The sequence below is a fragment of the Parasteatoda tepidariorum genome, chromosome 10 (assembly GCF_043381705.1).
Source record: "Parasteatoda tepidariorum isolate YZ-2023 chromosome 10, CAS_Ptep_4.0, whole genome shotgun sequence".
Classification (NCBI taxonomy): Eukaryota; Metazoa; Arthropoda; class Arachnida; order Araneae; family Theridiidae; genus Parasteatoda; species Parasteatoda tepidariorum.
In genome coordinates, this window is record NC_092213.1 from 45,999,212 (window position 1) to 46,020,591 (window position 21,380).

Sequence of the window (21,380 nt, forward strand, 5' to 3'; positions counted from 1 at the left end):
GGGGCCTACGAAAAACTTGGGAGAAAAAAATTTGTTGACAAAAATAATTTAGCTTTAAAAACAACAAGTGTATTTTGCACAAAATTATGAAGATACAAATAAAAATATAATATTTTTCGGTAATAAATTATTTTGTAGAATCTTATGATCTAATACATTACTTTTTTGCGATTTTTGGATTCAACGAAATCTTGTATTATGCTGTCGAATTCCAAACTACGCAAAATGTCGTATTCAATAGACATAAGTGTGAGCGATGCCAAGCGATCTTGATTCATTGTTGAGCGCAAATAATTTTTTATCAATTTTAATCTGGAGAAAGATCTTTCTCCAGATTCCTTCTACATTTCTCCTTCTACGTTTGATCCAAGAATCGACAAATATATTCTTAATGCAATGTGAATGTTAGGAAAAGTATTCAGAAGTTTATCTTTAATTGCCTAGGGCCTGCGAAAATTGGCTATGCCTAGGGCCTACGAAAGGTATAATCCGTCATAAGTCTTCAGGATTAGCAAAAATACAGTTAGAAGAGTCCCCCTTGGGAGAGTCATGGCGACATTGTGTCAGAATGTTACAGAGCTCTTGCACAAACATTTTTTAATTTTGAAAGCAAAAATATTTAGTTTTCTTTTCTGCAGAATTTTTTGAAAGATGCTTTTTTTTCTGCTGAATTACTTTTAAAATAAGCCTTTCTCGTATATTGGCGAGGGAAGAAATGCTTGTTTTGTTATTACTCTCTGAGAATAAAAAAAATTATGTAATGACTAGCTTCAGCTAAAATTTCAAATGAATGATATGAAAAATTATTTTAAAGTCACAAAAATTTAAAAAGTTACTTCACTTACAATTTAAAAAGTTACTATACTTTTTCTCATTTTTTTAAAGAACAATATATTTTCTAATTTTCATATTTAATAAAATATGACTGTGTGGGGATCTTGTTACAAATTCAGATTTAAAGCAAAAGATTGTTATAAAAGATCAATTAATAAATCATTATTATATATCCGTCCCTCCTATTTTTTGTTTGTCTGGAGAGAAAAAATATATTCTATATTTTTAATATACTATGCACATGAAAAATTTTAAATTTACGCATTTTAGTCTATGTCAATTTTATTGTAAATATATGTAGCGTTTTGATAACTTCCTCAGAAATTACTGCCACATATTTTCATTTGCTTTTTTAAAACCTGATATCTTTCATTGATCAGTTATTACTATTGATATACTCATAATTGTTTTTAAAAAATAGTAATATTATTATCAAACACGAAGTTCAAAGTGCAAATTAGATTAATTTGCTTTTAATGTAACGATTTTGTTTGTTTCAGCGGTCATTATAGCAAAGTGCAGCTATATTATTTATTACAGTAAGCGAATTTCGAAACAAAACACACTTGTGAGCAGCCCCTATTTGAAGAGTACGTTTTTTGTGATTTCATTGTCTACCTTTTTTCAGTAGTTACTGAAACGATTTTCACAAGTTTTATTATTATTTATATTTTTGATGTGATGACAACTTACAAAATGCAAAAAAGATATAATTAAATTAGTCTATCTTTTCTCCCGTCAAAATGAGAAAATATCGCCCATAATATTAGAATATGTATTTTTTTATATGTTGGTAAAAAATAAAACTATCACACTTACCATTAAAAAAATTATATGCAGTTTTATTCTATAGATACTTGAAGGCTTTTTCTTATGAACACAAAGCTCTTCTACTACTTTAAATTTGTAACATATATATTTGTTACAATTCAAAATGTCTTGCAGAAAAATATAAGTGTTAGGGAGATTTGACACAAAATTCTGTCTTAGTGAATGATTCATCCTTCACACCTCAATCTGTAAACTGTTGCATAAAAAGTCCTAAAAACTTTGATGAACAATAAATAGTATTCCAAAATTTCAATATCATAGATAAAAAAAATTTTAGATCTAAATAAATTTTTTATTTCTAACTATTTAATTGTAATAATGAATGTACACGATAATTATTATGTGCAATGTTGATAGTATGATAAATTCCATTTTAGCCATTCATAAAAGCTCCACACATCTTTTGTGCAAGTCGTTCTTTAAGTATATCCCCTGTCTGCTGTGAAGCTCGTGCTGGTAGATACAAGCGTACTAGGAAGCATAATAAACCCTTAACCTATGAACAATTCAATGGTCCATTTCAAATCAAACACAGAAAAGGATGGAATACTTGGAATACAAGTAAGTAATGAAAATTTTTATCTTTCGTTACAGTAAGTTGAGAAATAGTGTTCATTTAGTCAGTCTCCCAACTACTTGAAGCTCATTCCAAGATGTTCTGATGATACTGTTTGAAAACGTACAAAAAAGTTTAATCAGTTTTAATCTTAAGAGAAGAGTAGAGATATTCTAACCTTCTCTTTTTGTTATAAACAAACAATTTTTTGATGTAGTAAAATATTTAAAAGCAAACTTCTCATTTTAAAACAAAATATTTTCCAATGCAGCACCAACTGTGTGTTTTTTTTTTGTTGTTTTTTTTTTGCAACTTTTTCACCTTACAAAATATACATTTAGAAAATGAGGTTTTAATTGGTGTATTTTAATCAGAATAATCAAACCAGATTCGGTAAGAATGTTTCCTGAGTTTCTAAAAATCTTGAATCATATTCTTTAATCTTGAATATTATTCTTTAAAGTTTTAACTTTTTTATTATAGTTTATTTTTCCAACAGAACTTTTTAAAATATTGATAAAAGTGTTATTATTAAATAAAGAATTACGATGTAATGTAAAAACTATAAGCAGCATTGTTTGAAAAGTTTAATGTGAAATAATTATTTATTTTTTAAAAATTGAAAGAATTTGGAGTGTGCTCCAAAAGCTCTGTGTCGTGGAATTGACCAATTGCTAAACATTTCCTCTTCTGATTCAGTATTTTCACCATTTTTTAAAATAACAATTTTAAGTTGGTATCAATAAAAAAAAAATTTCGAATCAACTATTACCATCAATATTTTGGATACATGGGTACACTGTTTTTGTTGCATGGTAAAAAGGACAAAATAATAATGTTGTAAAACTCTAGGTCTAATCATTGGATTTTCACTCACTTAATGATTTCAAAAATACAATTCTAATTGGTTAGAACTAATATTTAATGTATTTACATAATTATATCCAGTACACAATGAAAGAGCTCAAATTTTGTGATAATATTTAAAATAAATCTGTTGAATTAGTTTTTATTGTTATTAAATGACAACTTATTAATTTAATGTTTTGAGTATTAAAAAAATTAACTTTAATTGATATTGCTTAGGGAGTTATCCAATCAATTCATTTTATACTTTGGTTTAAAAAATTATGTAATATAACATCATGTACAAATTTTATAGTTTGTAATTTCAAAAAAAAAAAAAAAAATTGCTATCATTAAATGAAAAAACGAAAAAATAAAGTTATATTTCTTAAATAAAATTATTTATTTTTTCTAAAATGTATACTTGAAACCTATAATTTTCACTAGGGTTATAGTGTTTTTTTTTTTTTTTTTTTTTTTTTTTTTTTTTTTTTTTTTTTTTTTTCTAAAAATAGTAGGTACCACAGAAAAATTAGGTTATTTTATTGGAAACCCCGGATCATAACATGCACAAACTCATAAACATTGTTTGTGAAAAAAATTTTAGCATTACTCGTTACTATTAAAAAAAATTGTGACACTGTGATGTTTTATACATACATATATCACTCTTTTTTCTTAAATGGTAACATTAAAAAATGGTTAACATTTTTAAGTTAATAATGTTTTTTTAGATACGTATAATAATTTTTTATAAAAACCTAACTGAAGAGGTTGAGACTCGAGCTTAAGAGTCAGTAACATTCAGAGCTGATTCTTTGTAATGGTTCCGATTAGGTAGAAAAATAATTAAGCTTTTTCCATATTAACCTACAAAGAATTATATTTGCACAACTTGTTTATTTATCCCATTACTAATTAACATTTTTTGTTCCTATTTATTCTTTAAGTTTAATCCCTTTTCTATCTTAAGAGAACCAAAAGTCAAAATTATTTTAATGCAAGTATTTAAATTAATGCATTAGCTAAATTTGTAATTGTGTGTAACTTTTATTTAATCAGGTAACTTGCTAGGAGGACTTAGGAAATCAGAGACGGCTGTGGAGGATTTTTTCATTCGCAAGTTCATGCACGGTACATGGCATAGAATTTTTCTGTCAGATGTAATTATAAAAAGAAGACACAACTTAATTATTATTGCTGGTATCATTGCTCAGAATCTTCAAGTAAGAAAGCTCTATTTTTTGATCGGCTACACAGAAGAAATGTTGAGCTATATTTTTAAATGCCCTGTTAAAATGGAATTGCAAAGCACACCGGATAAAACCGATGTTGTGTTTAAATATGTGTAAAATAAAAATGTATACTTATTCTTTTCATATTGGCAAATAAATACTCAACTCATGCATAGTCAGACATTGAAATTTAATTGTTTTATTGCTTTCTAAGTTTGTATAGTTAACAAAGTTTGTAGCATTTTATAATTGCTAATTTTCTTTGTTCACTAATTTTAAACAATGATGAGCAAATTTATTTATATATATTTAATTATTTGTTGTATACCTATCATTATAAACTTTCTGCCATTTTAACGTTTTTATTTATGTTAGAGAATAAGGGACATTATGGGAACAATATAGAATTCCAGCTTCTCAACTTTTTTTAAATAGCCTTTTTCTTGGTTTATTTTATTTAACATTAAACATACCAACACTTGACAATATTATACAACATACAATAACTAGTCTTTCGACCAATTATAAATTTAATTAATTTTTGTAGAACAAAAATAGAGAAAGTAAAAACGTCATCAGTACTTTGTGAAAAAAGAAAGAACAAAAATAGCTCTAAGCAAAGTAGACAAGAAAATGGATGTATATTGTTTATATTCACCATGGATCAGTTGAAATTCTATCCGCGGGGCCGGATAAAACCTTCCGGCGGGTCACAGTTGGCCCGCGGGTCGTAGTTTGCCCATCCCTGGATTAAGCAAATCTTTTCTATTATTTTATCAACTCTGATTGTTAATCTTTATACAATTCAATGCTTTTAAACTTATTTTATTGCTCAAATGGAATTTGTGAAATAAATCATTAAATTGATAAATAATTTAGATAAAGCATTGCTACAAGTTGGTATCCTGCAAATTAATTTTGGTTTTAACAAAGTATATTTTTTAAAAATTTAAATTTTTTTGCAGAGTATAAGGAGACAATGGAAAGAATTGCTATTCTTCTTTTCCAATAAAAAAAATAATAATAAAATGAATATGTTAAGCCTAGAAAAAGGAATTTTTGAGAAAGTCTTTTTTTTTTATCTAAATCTTAAAAAATTTAACTTTTAAAACATTTAATATTCATAGCTCACATTTGTATTGATCTTTTTAACTTTATTATTCGTATTTTAATTTGATTCAATTCTAAAAATAAAGTTAATTAGCTACATTTACCAAATTTAATGAATAAATGTTAGCAAAAAAGTTTGTTAGTTGGCATAAACATACTTCATCAGTGTTACAGTTTAGTGTAAGCCTAAGCTCTTCAATTCAACCCAGTCCAACCTTACACTTTCATATACATTAGTATAGAAACATATTTTTCAATGTTAAAGCAGATCAATGATATTGTTTATGGAGCAAAGATATCTGGTACTTCAAAATTATAACTTTTTTTTACAAAATTTTTAGTCCCGTTTCTTTAAAAAACCCATATCCCTTTATTCTAGGTGAATGAGGATAACTCCTCTTTTTTAACCATTAATGGCTCAGTCACAAACATTCAATAATATTTTGTATATTAATTTTAAATGTGATAAAATCAACTGGATAAGAATCTTTAAAATTTAATACAAAAAAAGTATTTTTATAATTATACACTCAAAAATATTTCTGAATGCAAATAGATTAATAAATAATTAAAAAACACTTTTTTTTTTTTACTACTAAAAAACTACTTTTGAATCTGTCTTGAAAATTAAAAATGCTTCATTTTGTCATGGATAAAATATTTTGAAAGATGAATACAAAATAGAATTTGTTTTGTGAAACAGAGAGAACTTTACTTGCATTATAAATTTGAGGTCTTATGTTGGATATTAATATACTATTATGTATTGAGCAATGCTTTAGCCAGTGCAGATTTTAATTGCCCTTGCTATTGTTGTAAATAGTTGTTCTTAAAATTTTGGCACTTTGCCTTGAATTTTCCCCCTTGTTTTGTGTATGACCCATGTGTCAGTATTTAAAACAATAAAAATAAATAAGTGCTATTTGTTAACAATTTTAATGAATGACACACAGTTGATTAAAACAAGTACACATTTGATTGATTTAAAATCTAAAACCAGATGTAATGTTTAGTAATTTACATTGATGAACGTATATACATATTTACATTTATATATTTATGCTAATAAGTTTTTTTCTTTTAAATTTATGATGGAATTGGCAATGATTTTGGCTGTACATTTTTGGTAACCACCACTTGTCACAAATACAATGGGTATCTTTCTTTGTCTTGCAGCTTTAAATACAATTTCATCTCTGGTGATTATACCCTACAAAAACACATTAAAGTAAAATAAAATATTGATTTACAATCTATTTTAAAAATGATTAAATATACAGACATGTGATTTTTCTCCCAATTATATTTTAGACAAAATTTTCTTGGTGTTCTAATAACCTAAAATTTAAATTTTGTTACTTATTCAAAATATCGTTAAGGACACCTTTATTCCGCCCTTACCTGCACCCTCTTTTTCACATCCTAAGTTATAATTCACGCACGATAAGAACTTATTTTGCTCCGATTTGTTAGAGAAAAGCGCAACTTCAGATAAACTTCAGCTACACGAGACTGAAAACACGAATTCTATTACAACTTTAGCTGGAATCAAAGAACTACTAAAACAAACACAAAAGTATAAAATTGATAATCTGAAAGGTAATTCGGAAAGGGCAAACATTTAAAAGATTATTTGCTAGGGCAAAAAAAAAAAAAATTTTCATTTTTTTTTTAACTTATGTTTTAATGAGTAGGAATTTTGTTGCAAATTCCTTCTTGTAACAGAAGAATTATTTAATCAATGTAATATACTTGCCCCTTTTTTATTTGCCTACAATTAAGTCAAAAAAAAAATTTTAACATGATCATTAGACAAGAAAATTTTTTATGGTGCAATTAAGTAATCACTTTTCAATGCACTCAATACCATTGTAAATCCATGCTTTGATCTTTTTTTTTTTTTTTTTTTTTTTTTTTTTTTTTTTTTTTTTTGCAACTAATGCAATTGATATTCTTATAGTTGCACCTCAAACCGTGTGCCTGAATATCCTCTATTTGACACAATTATTTTTCACAATAAATCTTTCAGCAGTTACAACTAACAATTTTCGCATATTTTTAAAATCTTGATATTTTTAATATGCTATTATTTTTATAACATGCGAAACTTACATTTAATTAACCCTTTTTTTACGTGTTCGATTCATAAGACCACGTTGTTAATGCACCTGGTTTTAACATGTATCTATTTTCAGTAATTGTTTTTAATTTTTTTATATGATGACTTACCAAGTGGGGAAAAGGAGGAAAATATAATTTTTTCAATATTATTTATTCTTTTATGTATGGATAAAAATAACAGTCGCTATTTATCTTCTCTGTACAAAAATATAAAATAAAAAAACTACACTGAGAAAAAAATATTTCAGATAAGTTCTTCCAGCAATCATATGTCTGAATATGCTGCGAATATATTTCAAAAACTTAAATAGGAAAACAAACTTATTAACATTTCTCTTAAACTTAACATGAAAGTACATATCACAAAGTGTAATATACAATTATGCAAGTAGAGGACAAGAACTATGAATAATATAATTTATTTATATCAAAAGATGTTGAGCAAATTAGATCAAAACTTTGTGAAATGTAATATACTATATTATTAAATATTTAAATAATAATTAGTTTAAAAATTATTAAATTAGTTTAAATATTTCAATAATAATTAGTCAAAAATTTGCTAAAATTTTTACTAATTGATAATATTGTCAATATATCTATGTCAATTTATAATATTGTCAAATATAAATATATAATCAAATATAACAAAGAATTGAGAAAATTGCTCAGTTATTGGTAAAATTTTAGGATACAGTAATTAAAAAAATAAAAGTTTTGTGTGAATCTTTGCAACTATTCTAAATTTTTTAACAACTTAAAAAGCAGCAATAAGTGAAAAAAAAATTTAATAATGTGTACCCTACAGTTATGTTTTAAATGTTCTTGAAGTGTTAAGGATATATAAGTTTTATATATAAATTAAGAGATATGAATATACATTTTTAATTGCTTAATACGAGTCTGGTTCTTAAAATAAAAAGTTCTATGAAACTGTTGTATCAATTGTCATAGTGCTCAATTTTACGTTTTAAAATATAAAACAATATATTACAATTATAAGAGGTTTAAAGTAAGAAATTTGCTTAAAATCGCGTTTAAAATATTTTTATATTTGAAAGAAACTGTTTTCTAGTGTTGGTACCCATTTTAAGCTATTATATAGAATGTAATGGCAGTGGAAATTTAACATTTTGAAACATTAAATTCAAATTTAAAATACTGTTTCAATAATTCCTTGATACAATTGTTTTATTATTTATAACATAAATTGAGGATTCTTAAATGTACAATAAGAAACTTTATGATCAGTTTGGCTATTACTCATGAGAATAATGAAATGTAGTATTAAGTCTACTTATAAATTTTCAAATTACAATTAAGAAGAGCTACTGCAAAACTTTTTATTTTACTTTAAATAGTTACAAAAAAAAATTTTTTTTTTGCAAAAATAAACTTTTGAGAATTATTTAGAAAAAAATATCATGAAAACCTATAAAAACCAGTCATTGAAATTTTAATTTTTTAGAGGACCATAAAAGCCAGCACAAACTTGCATGCGTTTTTTTTCCCTTGTATATAACAATATAGTATCAAGATACATTGAAATCAGAATATCAGGTGCGAAAAAATTTTCCTGTAATCTTATAGAAATAAAATAATAATTAAATTAAGAGTATTTACAGGCTATCGACTAAAACATGATCTAAAACTGCCAATGCATAATGTGATTGATACAAGACTCTATATTAATCATTGTAACTCCTTTAAAAACTAAATTTCAGGAAATCATTTTAACACTTTATTTTATACAATATAAGCTTTCAAAAAGTTAACAAAAAAAATAGATTTATGGAAAAATCGAGAATAGTATCCTCCAACTGGTGACCTGTCAATTAAAAAAAAATTTCTACTCGTTAGTTGAGGCACTATAGCATCACTCTTTTTAAAATTTCCAACTAATTTTCAGTATTACATGTCATTCTGATGCCATTTATCATCAAACCTACTTATAAGCTTGATAATGTTTGAAAAATCAACTTCAGACGTTAGTTTCATAAATTTTTAATAAGTTTGTATACACGTAATTTTCATGCAGAACAAAAACTACCCTGATTATGTTTTTGTTAGTAATTTGTTAACTCATAATTTAATAATGTAATAACTTTTATTTTAAAATTTTACCTGAGGTGTAATGGACAAATTACCCAAAGGGTCTCCTTTCAATACGTCAGTTCCAGCATTATAAATAACAAATTGCGGTGAAAACTCTTCAATAGCTGATTCCAGATTGCTACAAATAAATGAAAAAAATTAGTTACTAATATATATATATATATATATATAGATAGATAATTCGCTATTGCATAAATAATTAACCTATGTTATTTCATAATAGCAGTATATTTTCCTTACATATAAAAATACTAAAAATTTTACAAATACAGTGCCCGCCGTTTATTAAAATCACTTTCGTTTTATGCTCTTTTGATTTTATTAAGCGGCTGATTTTATTAAGAGGCGATTCAACATTTGAAAAAAAAAANACTAATATATATATATATATATATATAGATAGATAATTCGCTATTGCATAAATAATTAACCTATGTTATTTCATAATAGCAGTATATTTTCCTTACATATAAAAATAATAAAAATTTTACAAATACTAGATACTAAAATTCGTACATAACTAAAAAAATACACAAATTTTGATAGAATTTTTTCAATTAGGTAAAAGCAGAAGTATATAAGATATGGTATTATTAAATTATTATGGTATTAAACAGTTTTTTTCTATGAAATTTTTATTACCATCACCATGGGAGAAAATGGCATACAATTTAAAACACAAAATGGCAAGAAAACAGTAAATTTAGGGTGACTTTCCTAAAAGTGTCAAATGTCTTGAAAATTATAAAAGAAAAATTAATTATATTACATTTTTAAGAAAGCCTTGTACAATTTGTTTCTTTTTTTTAATTTTACTAATTGAAACTAAAAACATTGATTGAATACTATTATCAACATTTAAATATCAGTGCATCATAAACAAAAGCAAATTTCAAAATGAAAAACACTTGATATATTTAATTACATAAAGATGTGATGTAAATTTCAAATTAATTAAAAGATCCCAGAATTTTTTAAACAAAGAAGCAGCTTCAATGTAAATAACTTCAACTTTAAAAAGTCAGGGTGCGTAGCTTCTTTAAAAAGTGCTTAAAGGTCTTATTTTTATTCATGTTTTTTGAAAACCCTTAAAAGTGCTTTTTTTTTTAATTCAGGGTTTGTAAAAAGTACTTCATTTTCAATCTTTCAAAAACAGATTTTTTCTTGCCACGTTGATTGCCGTCATAAATTCCAAAAAAAAAAAAAGCATGATTTTCACTATTTTCTCTGCAATATTTATCAAAAACTAGTTATTTTATCATGATTATGTAAAGTTATTTAAAATGTTTTTGCATTTTGTTGACTTTATGTTTATAAATGCAAAACTTAAAACGACAGAAGAAAAAAAAAAAAAATTTTTTTTTCTTCTATCTCTCTTGCTAAAAAACAGTGCTTAAAAGGTACTTATTTTCTGTTAAAAAATCTAGCTACAAACCCTGAAAGTGCATAACTAAAATTAATAACAATTTAAATTGGTTAAAAAAAAAGTTAGAGATACAATATATTCAATAAAAAAAAATAATGAAATTCACCTAGAAACTTTGTCTAAATATTCATCATCTTCTGTCATGTGTCTCAATTCCACTTTTTTTCTTATTGCTCCTGCATGGAAAAAAATAAGATTTTCTTTAATACATTCTATCTTAGCAATTCAACTTGTATAAGTGAAATATATTTATGACACAAGTAATCCGTAATTCTGTGTGACTGTTATTCAAACAAAGCAAAAACATTTTTATCAAATCAAAAATATGTTCAAACAATATAAAATATAGAATTTTAAACTAAATATAAGAATTTTTTTTTTAAATTCTAATATTTAGGACACTGGCAGAAAGTTCTGGATATGAATGTAGATGTATGCCCCATATAAATGGGCATATTTTAATATTTAATTTCTAATTAAATATTAAAAAGGTAATATTAAAATTAATTTTCATGAAAATTTTCTATTCTGCATTTTAAAGGAATAGCCTGCACCTGAATCATGAAAAGGATACAAGCTTATGTAGAAAATTTTGTTACAATCTATAAATTTTAAAATTCTAACATAAGAGAAAAAATTATAATTTAATTCAAGATTCATTAGATTAATTTGATCTTATCTTTCACTTAATAAAGAGTTAGTTGGAAAAGAGCCTTTTATACAATATAATGCATAGAATTTACACAATACAATACATAGATACAAAATCTTATTTATACAATATAATTTAATCATAAGAAAAGAAAATTATTTCTACACAACATCTTGATATTTCATGGGAAGAAAGTGAAATAAAATATATGACTAATGGCAATTTCATTTCTCTACAGTACGTATCTATATCCAGCAAAAAATTTCATTCCTGCTCAAATCACGCTTATGTAGCAAGTAATGTTAATATAGCAACTGCTAGCAAACCTGCTAACAAAAGTTTAGCAATAAATTTTCCAAATTCAAACAGGTAGTTGTAAATATATTACGAAGATATAAATCTGTTTAATTCTATACTACAAAAATGTGGGTTCTCAATTTTTATCCGGCAGTTTTCATTCAATAAAAATAAAAATTATATGCTAACAAAATTTTATGCATGTATTTTTGGTATGTTTTAACTAACTATGTAAAACAGATTTTTAAAAAAAAAAGTTTAATTATTACAATCTTTAATTTTGCAAAAAATTAAAAGTAGGCTCTTTTTTCGTCTAAAAAAATATTTTTTCATAGTCAAACAAATAAATGGTTGAAAATAAAATAAATCTTTATTTAAATGAAATCAATGAAAATAGATTAATTGACACCTTTTGCATATTCATCATGAGGATAGATCCCACGGTTGTAAACATCCATAATATAGACTCTATCATCTCCTATGAAATCTCGCTCATGACCATTACCCTAAAAACGTAGACAGTTTTTAAAAAGTTATATTTATGAATAATTGTAGAGTGCACAAAAAAATAAACAGACCACCCTGAATAACTATTGATCTAATGATCAGATCTTAATGTTCTGGGACTCAATCATAATGGTTTGAGAAGGTAACCTCAAATATGTTTATTAGTAAAGATGATATACTTACAATCTTAGACAGGAAAACGTACTTTCTCTGAATAAATCTACCTTTTTTTGACAGATTCGTAATCCTGACCCTAAAATATATAATCTCAATCTGTAAATATAGATAATTAAAATGTGGGAAATTTTATTTTTTGCGTATTTGCCTAATCTTGAGAACTTTTCAAGCTAATTAAAAAAAATTTGCATGCAATTATATAATTTGTTTATTTAAAGAAAATTCCCCACAAAAATTATTTTTTAGTAAATATTTATTATTTTTTATTAATTCATTTAATAATAGTCAATAAAAATTTGAATTAAAAGGTAAACAATTTTTTACCTCATTTTAAGGAATTTAATTTTACATGGCAAAATACAAAATTTGAGCAAAATCAGTCGAATAAATCTTGAGAAATCAAATTTTGAAAAGTCGTATTTGAGGTCAACCACAAATCATTAAGATTGAGTCATAGATCAAAAGTTCTTCAGGGTAGTCCAACATAGTTCAAGACTTTGCCAACAAAATTTTGTACAAAATTCTTTTTTTTTAAATTACGCCAGCTATCGTCTTCTCAGACATAAGGATTGCACAAATTTCTCCATCAAAATTATCTGCCCAAGTGTCAAGAGGTTCTCTAAGGCTGAAATATTTAACATTAATTTATTTAAGGGTGTAGTGTGGCAGGCCTCCTCGTGATGCACCCTGGGTAACACTAAATCTGCTACAGCCTTCACCAATCTTTTGCTGTCTTGTACTGATTTTTGAAAACTATATGAAGGTTTTTAAAAACTGTCCTTTCAAGGGCACGGACAACCCCGGCCTTAAGGTACTTTTCTAGAATGCCGGTGGCCTTACCTTTGACAAGTTTACTAAACTTAAATATATTATTTTTCATGAAAAACCTGATGCAATTGGTATTGTTTACTACACTTAAATATATTATTTTTCATGAAAAACCTGATGCATTTGGTATTGCTGAAAGCGGTTCTTCTGATAAGCTTGAATTTTCCCAATGAAGAACTATAAATCATATTCTCTTAAACAAAATTATTCTGCAAGGGACATATTTAATGGTGATGAAACTGGCTTATTTTTTAATCTTCTTCCAGATAAGACACACACCGTTAAAGGAGAGCAATGTTATGGAGGAAAATTGTCCAAGGAAAGGTTAATCGTTCTTCGATGTTGCAGCTCTGATTTAAAAAAACTTACATCTCTCGTTATCGGTCACTCTAAAAATCCCTGTTTGCTTCAAAAATGTTAAAACTTTTTCAACCACCTACAAACAAACAAAAAAGAGTGGTTGTCTGAAGTCCTATTCATTGAGTATTTAAGAGAGCTTGACCGAAAAATGTGTTTACAAAAACGCTATACTTTCTTGTTTGTGAATCTGTATACTGCTCATAAAAAAAGTGGATTTAAAAAATCTATAGATTGAATTTATTTTCCCACCTAACTGCACAAACAAATTGCAGCCTTGTAATTTGGGTGTCATTAACTCGTTTAAGGTATCTTACAGAAAGCAGCTTTTAAAAGTGGCACAGGCAGAATTAAATTCTGGTTTTTTGACGCCTTCAAAGGTGCAACCCCTTAAAACGCTGCTTGGAGCTGATGTTATTTCAGAGAACAAGGTAGAGCCCGACAGTGGAAAGTTATTAGAATATTCGCAATGTGATAATGATGTTTTAATTTGTGAGACACAGGCCATTTCAACTGCGGATTTTATGGAACTTCCCAGTGTAAGCTATGACTTAGCTGAATCTGCAACATCTTTTCCATCCTATAATGACACTGTGATTATGTTACAGAATCTCTAAGTTGTTGTTTTTTTTTCGAGGATATGAAGGTCAAGAAAAAGAGATGGATGCAATCAATATGTTGGAAAATTTGTCACATTCATTAAAATTGAGGAATTCGAAACAAGTGAAAATATCTGACTTTTTTAAATCAAAATGATGCAAGTTTTAAATATTTTATTAAAATGTTTGAGTATATCGAATTTTTAAAATGCATTTTTTTATTTTTCAGTTTACATAGAAGATAAATATGTATTATTATGCTATTTTAAATAAGTTAAATTTTCATACCCCTGATATTGCGACTTCCCACTTTTAACAACATTTGTGACCAGTCCCATGAAGATTGTTAAATTGAGGATATTCATATTTAGTTTTTAAATTTTTCTTCACTTTTTAGTTGTCACATATGTTTTGCAACTTTCTTTTTTTTATTAGCTCATAAATACAAATAAAGTTTTTAAACAAAATATTGCATACCTGGTGAGCATCCAAGTCTACTATCAAAACTTTATATATGTGTCGATAGTGCTCAAATAGAAATTTTATACACAATGTGATATCAGCATATGCACAAAAACCACCACCTTGATCTGCAGAACAGTGATGAAATCCTCCTCCTAAATTCAGAGCCCATCCTCTCTCAAATGCTAATTTACCAGCCTACCAAAAATAAAAAAATATATACATAATTTTAACTAACTTCTTCTCAGAAATACACTTAAGTAATTCTTTGTAAAAAGTAAAGTCTTCATAGCAAGCTACCACATTTAAATTAACTTCAATTCAAGTTATAAAGTGATTTAAACTGATTCTATTTACCAAAATAGTTCCACCAGTGTGATATCGAAAAGGCTGCAGCACCCTCCTTTGCACAATGGAGTTAGGTAAAGCAGCAACAAATGGTACTTCAGTTATGCGAGCAACATTTACACTCCACTGAAAATAAATTTGTCTTATTAATTTTGCACAAAAATTTCTTCTTAAGATCCAATTAAGAGGTATCTATATAAATAAAAGGGAATGCTTTTTCCTTTTTGAACCTTGATTAATATTTTAAGTTAACTAACATATCTCATCACATGATTTGTAGCATAATATAACATAACAAGTAAAAATATGTTCTAGAAAAAATTAATTTAATCATGTTAATTAATTTAATGAAACACACTGAGAATACAGAATGAAAGAAAAAAGTTATTTATTCAGAGATGCCAACTTGCGCCAGACAGCAGATAATTATTTTCAAGTGGTAGTCTTTTAATGCATCTTTCTTGGTTTCGAAAATTCAATTTATAGGGTTTTTACCCACTACTTCTAAGTAATTCAAAGGTTTATGTGATATGCTTATTTGTTACAGTAAAGCTGTGTTGAGCTTCTTAAAAAGTTGGCAAAATTAACCAAAAATCTGCAAGTTTTAGTTTGTAGTTTTCTATTGTTTTTTTGGCATCTCTGTTTTTCTATCCCCTTTAAAAAAAGTTTATGTGAATTTAAATCAACAGTTAAATAAAAAATTTAATATTTTACTTAAGTACTAAATACATAATTTTATACATATTATTAGGTGGCTTGGGTCTCTAAATTATATTCATACTAAATATTTTTAGTTTTTGTACTCATACACTTTAAGCACATTTCTTTGCTTAACTATCAGCAGTACAAATGAATGATGTGATTATAATTATATAGACAATAGTATGAATTATTTAGGTCAAATCTAAACACATAAAAATATAGCAGTTTTTATTTGAATAATAAGATAATTAAATAATAATTACTTTGACAAATTATAAATAATCAAAAACAATTTTTCCATAGTATCAAATATAGAAAAAAAATTCTGCACTCTTATCAATCTTAAATGAATATAAAATGTTGACTTCAAAATACATTTTTCTCACAATTTAAATTATTTTATTTCTCAAATAAACCACACCTTATCACCTACATTAAATTTAAAAATAGTATAGATTTGGAAAAATATTAATGTTCACAAAAAAATCTGTTTTGCAGGTCACCAGACTAAATGACTATTTTAAATTCATAAAATTTTAACACATCCAATGAAACATTTTTTATAAATTTATGAAAAAAGTCCAAAAATTGTGATTTTGTTTGATGATGCTTAATAATATTCATTTAGATATACTTACTTTCAGTTTTCTTAAGTAATCTTCTGAGTGGACAACAAGAAGAACTTTTTTAGAAGCTTCACGAGGCTCTACAGAAGTAGTCTTACTCACAATTTCGGAATCTATTAATTTAGAAGTTTCAATTAATATATATTACAGCATAGAAAATAGAAAATTAGTTAAGAAAGAAATAAGTTTTTTTTTTTACTTCTTTTATTTAAAATCAAATTAAGCTGGTATGCATTTTAAAATAGAAATTTGTTTAAAAAAATCTATATAAATATACTTTCAGAGATAGTAAAAAATAAGTAATTTAACATTGAGATATTTTTTTTTAATATTTATTTTTTTTTACTCTAAAAAAAGGGAATTATCTTTTAAATTATCGGTTCTTGGAATCATAACTAAATAAAATGCAACACCAGTGTTCTCTTTAAGCATTTTTAGAGAGGTGGCATACCCTTTGATGCGCCCTCTTTGCCGTTTTGATAAAAATAAGCCTGTAAAAACACTGCCTCTTTATTCATATTCTATTTACAAAAAATATTTAACTGTTTTCATAATAATTAAACACTGGTAAAATTATCTGTGTTAATAGGTTCAAATCTGCTTACTATTACTAATATTTTTTTGTAAGGATTATTCTCCACTGGTTAAATTTTTGTAAGTTCCACTTTTCTGGGAGGGGGGGGGGGAGANGGGGGGGGGGGGGGGGAAGAGGAAAAGACTGGAAAAATACTAATAAATTTTTCAAGTGATTTTAAAGTTATTTTTTAAATAAATACCTTTTTTTAAGAAAAAAAAATGCATCTTTAACTGTTCATTTTTTCATAATTTTCAGTTTAAATTACACAAAAAACATTAAATTTGTTTATACTTTAATAAATTTTTTTTTAAGTTTACTTTTTTTGAAAAAAAATTTGGGCACAATATTTGTCTCTTAGTTATTTTTTATAAACTATTAATTATTCTCTTATTTTGATAAGAAGCGAGAATTACTTTCTGAAATACACACATAAAATAATATAAGAGGGTAATTTAAAATTGTTGAGAATCAAATTCAGTTATTACATAATATGAAATATTTTGATAAATTTTAACGGTGGTGAGTGCCCTTTCAAAACTCAAAGCGCCCTTTTCTGTGAGAAAGCACTCTGTCCTTTTTTATTATTAGAGAACTTTGGGAACACTATAAAGTAAAGAATTCAAAATATTAAAGCAATTAAAAATAATAATTCATCCAATGGAAAAACACACTTAGCAGCAGTGAATAGTTTAATGGCCTTAATTTTTATAAACAAACTATAGGGATTCCGCAAGGTAATTTTTTTTCTGGTGCTTTTGCTAATATTTTTTTGAAGCTAAATTCAGCGAGTTTAGTGATTTTAAAGATTTTAGATATATTGATGATTAAGTTTTATTTAATTGTGATAATTTTGATTTTATTTTTAATATTTATCCTAAAGAATTGGTTTTGAAGAAAACTAATAATTATTGCTTAAGTGTTGAATATTTAGATTTGCTATATTATTTAGATTTAGATTGGATATTTAGTCTTGCTTTCTCAATAGAAAAAGTTTTATCCTTAGTCATTTGATGATTCATAGATATCACACATTTTTAGTAAAGCAAATAAAAAATTTACAAAAATTAATTTTTTCATCACAAATTGTTTTATTGAACAGGTTTAAAATAATTTTAGAATTAATAAATATTTGATTAAATTACATTAGAAAACTTAGTATACACATGTTTAAGTGTAAATTTCTATAATTAATAGTTTACAAGTGGCAAAAAATTTTCAGTTTTATATCCTTTGTGTATCAAGTGACTTTAAATGAAAGATTATAGATTGCAATAAGAGAATTATATTAGCAATAATAAAATTAACATTTTTAATATAATCTTCAACCAACTTTTAAGCTGCATTATGGCATTTTCATATGCTGATGAGCAGTAAATTTATGGTATAGTAAATTCTTTAAAATTCGAACTCAAAGGAAAAGGAAGAAAGAGTTCGAATTAAACAAAATTGAAATTAAAAACTGATTAAAAATATAAACAAATAAAGATAAATATTGTAATGTACAATCAAATTGAATAAAACATTTACTAATAAAATAAACTTACTTTATAATGTTCTTTAAATTTTAATCATGGCCTTCAACTCATATATTTATAATAAATTTATTATATTTGTAAAGGAGACTAGTTTAAATTATTCTCCTTTGCAAAAATGCCCAATGATGATATATTGAATAATTAAATTCAAATAGACAAGTAATGCTTTTTAAATCAAATAATTCAAATCATTGACTCTATGACTGTAATTTATTAAACATTCACTAACTTAATCATACAGTGCATAATTTAATTTTAAATAAAATCAAAAATTTGATCTTGAAAAGTTACCTAGCAATATTTGGTATATTTTCTCCCATTTTGCAGAATCAAATGGATGAAGCTTTTCCAAACCCATAAAATGGATATTGTAATGAGGAGAATATATTATCGGCTGCTGTTCTCGACTTATATCAAAATACACATCCATGCTAAAAAAAATTTACAAAAAGAAACACAATAAGCAAATAAATTTTATAACTGAATTTCATTTTTTAAAAACACTTGGTTATACATATTTTTAATCATGTTAAACAAAATTGAATGCTAATTTTGTTTAGAATCATACATAATAAAATAATATTTATTTAGAAAAAGTTTACATTTATATTGTAAAAATCAAAATTTAAAATTTTTTTTAATAATTTATTTACTATCTTATGTTTTTTATTATTAAATGTTTAGATAACATTTAAGTTTTAAAATAAAAATTCATATGATAGAAACATAATAAAAAAATTAATATAATTTTAAAAAAAATTTATATATAATACCACCTTCTTATTTCAGCTTGCATTATGATTAACAGTGTAGTAATGTGAGCAAAATACGTTATTTTAAAGAATATAGCTTTAAAAAAATTAGACACTGAAAACTTTTGAATTATCCTATTTAATTCTTAAATTATAAAGTAAAAATTCGCATCTGCATGCTATTTCAGTTTACTTCATTCGAATAAGATCACGTCTTTGTACTGTTAGGCAATGAAATAGAATTTACAGCAAAATGGGGATATTCCCTGACCAGATAATAACTGAGAATATTTCCTGGTTTAGATAATAACTGGGGTTATTCCCGTTAATGTAATAAGCTGAAAACATTTCGTTAACAGATAAATTCTATGCAAAAAGCTTTTGCTCTGAATGCAATCACATATCTAACCAATGATGAAGCAAACAATAGTTATGATTGAATTATTGCTTCTGCTAAGTGTTTATGTCTAAGTATTAGTTCAGTTACAGAATGCGAATTTACCAAGAAAAAAAAATTCATAGGCCAAATTACATGCTTTAAGCATAATACTATTATACCTTATGCTTGAAAGTTTCTTACAGTAAAAGAGTTGCTCTAAAATAATAATTAATAATAAGATAGAAAGAAAGTATTATAGATTCGAATTAAGCAAAACGATGAAATATTTTTTAAAGCAACAAATTTTAAATCATATAGAATTACTATAATTATACATAATTTTTTCTTCAAGGAAAACGCAGTGCTGAAGCTCACCTTTTCAAAGGAAAACCATCATTCACCGCAAAATAAAATTTGATACTTTATTTCTTTTGATAACTTAGTTCCATTTCAATAATTCATTCAAAAAAAATGATTTCTTTTACTTTTCCATGATTAATGATAGAGAAATTTCATATAATTTATATTTTAAATGCTAGAGGAAGACGTTTATGTAAGTTTAGAAACCGACAGAAATTTTCTAAATCAAAACCATAACCAAAACTACAAACTCTTAACAGTGTTGCCATATTTTGAATCAAGTATTTTTAAAAAAATTTATTATGTATGGAACTTGGCCACCTGGGCACTTGGCCATTGTTTGCCAAGGTATGGAATAGCCGAGAAATCAAGAACATGAGCTCTTGGCAAAATTATTTTTAAGTTTTTTTCATTATTTTTTTCACTAAATGCTTTTTTTTTTTGCAATGTTTTGTGATTTAGACGGTAAAAAAATATAATATCATTCAAAATTGATGGCCCCCTTTGAGGGCCCTTCACAGTGTATCAGAATGCAGTGAAACGAACTGCTTGCGGTGTGAAGGTTCCTTTCAGTGAGGTTCGCATACAGTGTGAAGGTTCCTTTTCATTTTGTTTCTAATAAACATTCACACTCGCGTTGAGGTTAGGTACAGCGCGGCTTTGAGGAGAACTCCTCCAGACTGAAAGTCTGGGGCTGTCTGCTGCTATGGTAACAAGCGAGAGTACATTTCCATTGGGGGTGAAATGGAGGAAAGAAGGTGTCGATTGGTTTACTCACGACGACTTACGCTAAGATTAAGACAAAACTGTTCACCCCACACCTCACTTCGAAGTGACCCTTCCTCGTAACCATAGTACCCACCACGACGCGAGACAGGTGTCTGGAGGAGTTCTGAAAGCCACGCTATAGGTAGGTATTTTATTTACGCTGAGAGCTGCATAATTGGGTATTTGCATCCGTCTGGGAAACATCCCTGAGGATGATCTGCAGACGTGCCATCGCTTCGATCCTTTGCCGAGGGGACGGCTCCTCTCCTCTGCTTTTGGTAGCTCGACTACCTCTCTGGCACACTCTCTGTCCCTATGCGGGCTGATCCAAGTGGCCCCTCTGTGCAACCGCCGTAGCGAAAAATTGCAGATTGACCACA

The 21,380-nt window shown here is 26.3% G+C and overlaps 2 protein-coding genes across 4 annotated transcripts in view; one reads left to right on the forward strand and one right to left on the reverse strand.

Annotated features, from left to right (window-relative positions):
• LOC107448061 (mitochondrial ribosomal protein S24) overlaps nucleotides 1-4,491 on the forward strand; it is a 7,949-nt gene extending 3,458 nt beyond the window's left edge. The window contains exons 2-3 of the mRNA XM_016063149.4: nucleotides 2,043-2,226; nucleotides 4,130-4,491. Of these exons, the coding sequence (XP_015918635.1) occupies nucleotides 2,043-2,226; nucleotides 4,130-4,419 (474 nt within the window). The 3' untranslated portion in view covers nucleotides 4,420-4,491. The remainder of the gene's footprint in view (nucleotides 1-2,042; nucleotides 2,227-4,129) is intronic.
• A 1,838-nt stretch (nucleotides 4,492-6,329) lies between these two features.
• Nucleotides 6,330-20,511, reverse strand: LOC107448065 (Histone deacetylase 11). 3 transcript variants are annotated; one of them, XM_043040234.2, is made up of 9 exons: nucleotides 20,248-20,511; nucleotides 19,033-19,172; nucleotides 16,642-16,742; nucleotides 15,311-15,427; nucleotides 14,969-15,151; nucleotides 12,433-12,529; nucleotides 11,181-11,250; nucleotides 9,658-9,766; nucleotides 6,330-6,622 (listed from the first exon to the last, which is right to left on the reverse strand). In XM_043040234.2, the coding sequence occupies exons 2-9, from the start codon at nucleotides 19,169-19,171 to the stop codon at nucleotides 6,470-6,472; spliced, it is 969 nt and encodes a 322-aa protein (XP_042896168.1). In that variant the 5' UTR covers nucleotide 19,172; nucleotides 20,248-20,511; the 3' UTR covers nucleotides 6,330-6,469. The 3 variants fall into 3 exon arrangements, with proteins under 3 accessions (XP_042896168.1, XP_071042888.1, XP_042896160.1); XM_071186787.1 differs by lacking the exon at nucleotides 20,248-20,511 and adding an exon at nucleotides 20,052-20,186; XM_043040226.2 differs by lacking the exon at nucleotides 20,248-20,511 and adding an exon at nucleotides 19,518-19,664.
• Nucleotides 20,512-21,380: the final 869 nt, after the last annotated feature.

Coding starts and splice junctions, on each gene's coding strand:
- LOC107448065 (XM_043040226.2), bottom strand. CDS start 19,537: ATGCAAGCTGAAATAAGAAG. Junction 15,428..16,641: donor ATTACTTAAGAAAACTGAAA/GTAAGTATATCT, acceptor ATTTATTTTCAG/TGGAGTGTAAATGTTGCTCG. Junction 11,251..12,432: donor TCATGATGAATATGCAAAAG/GTGTCAATTAAT, acceptor TTTTCCATGCAG/GAGCAATAAGAAAAAAAGTG.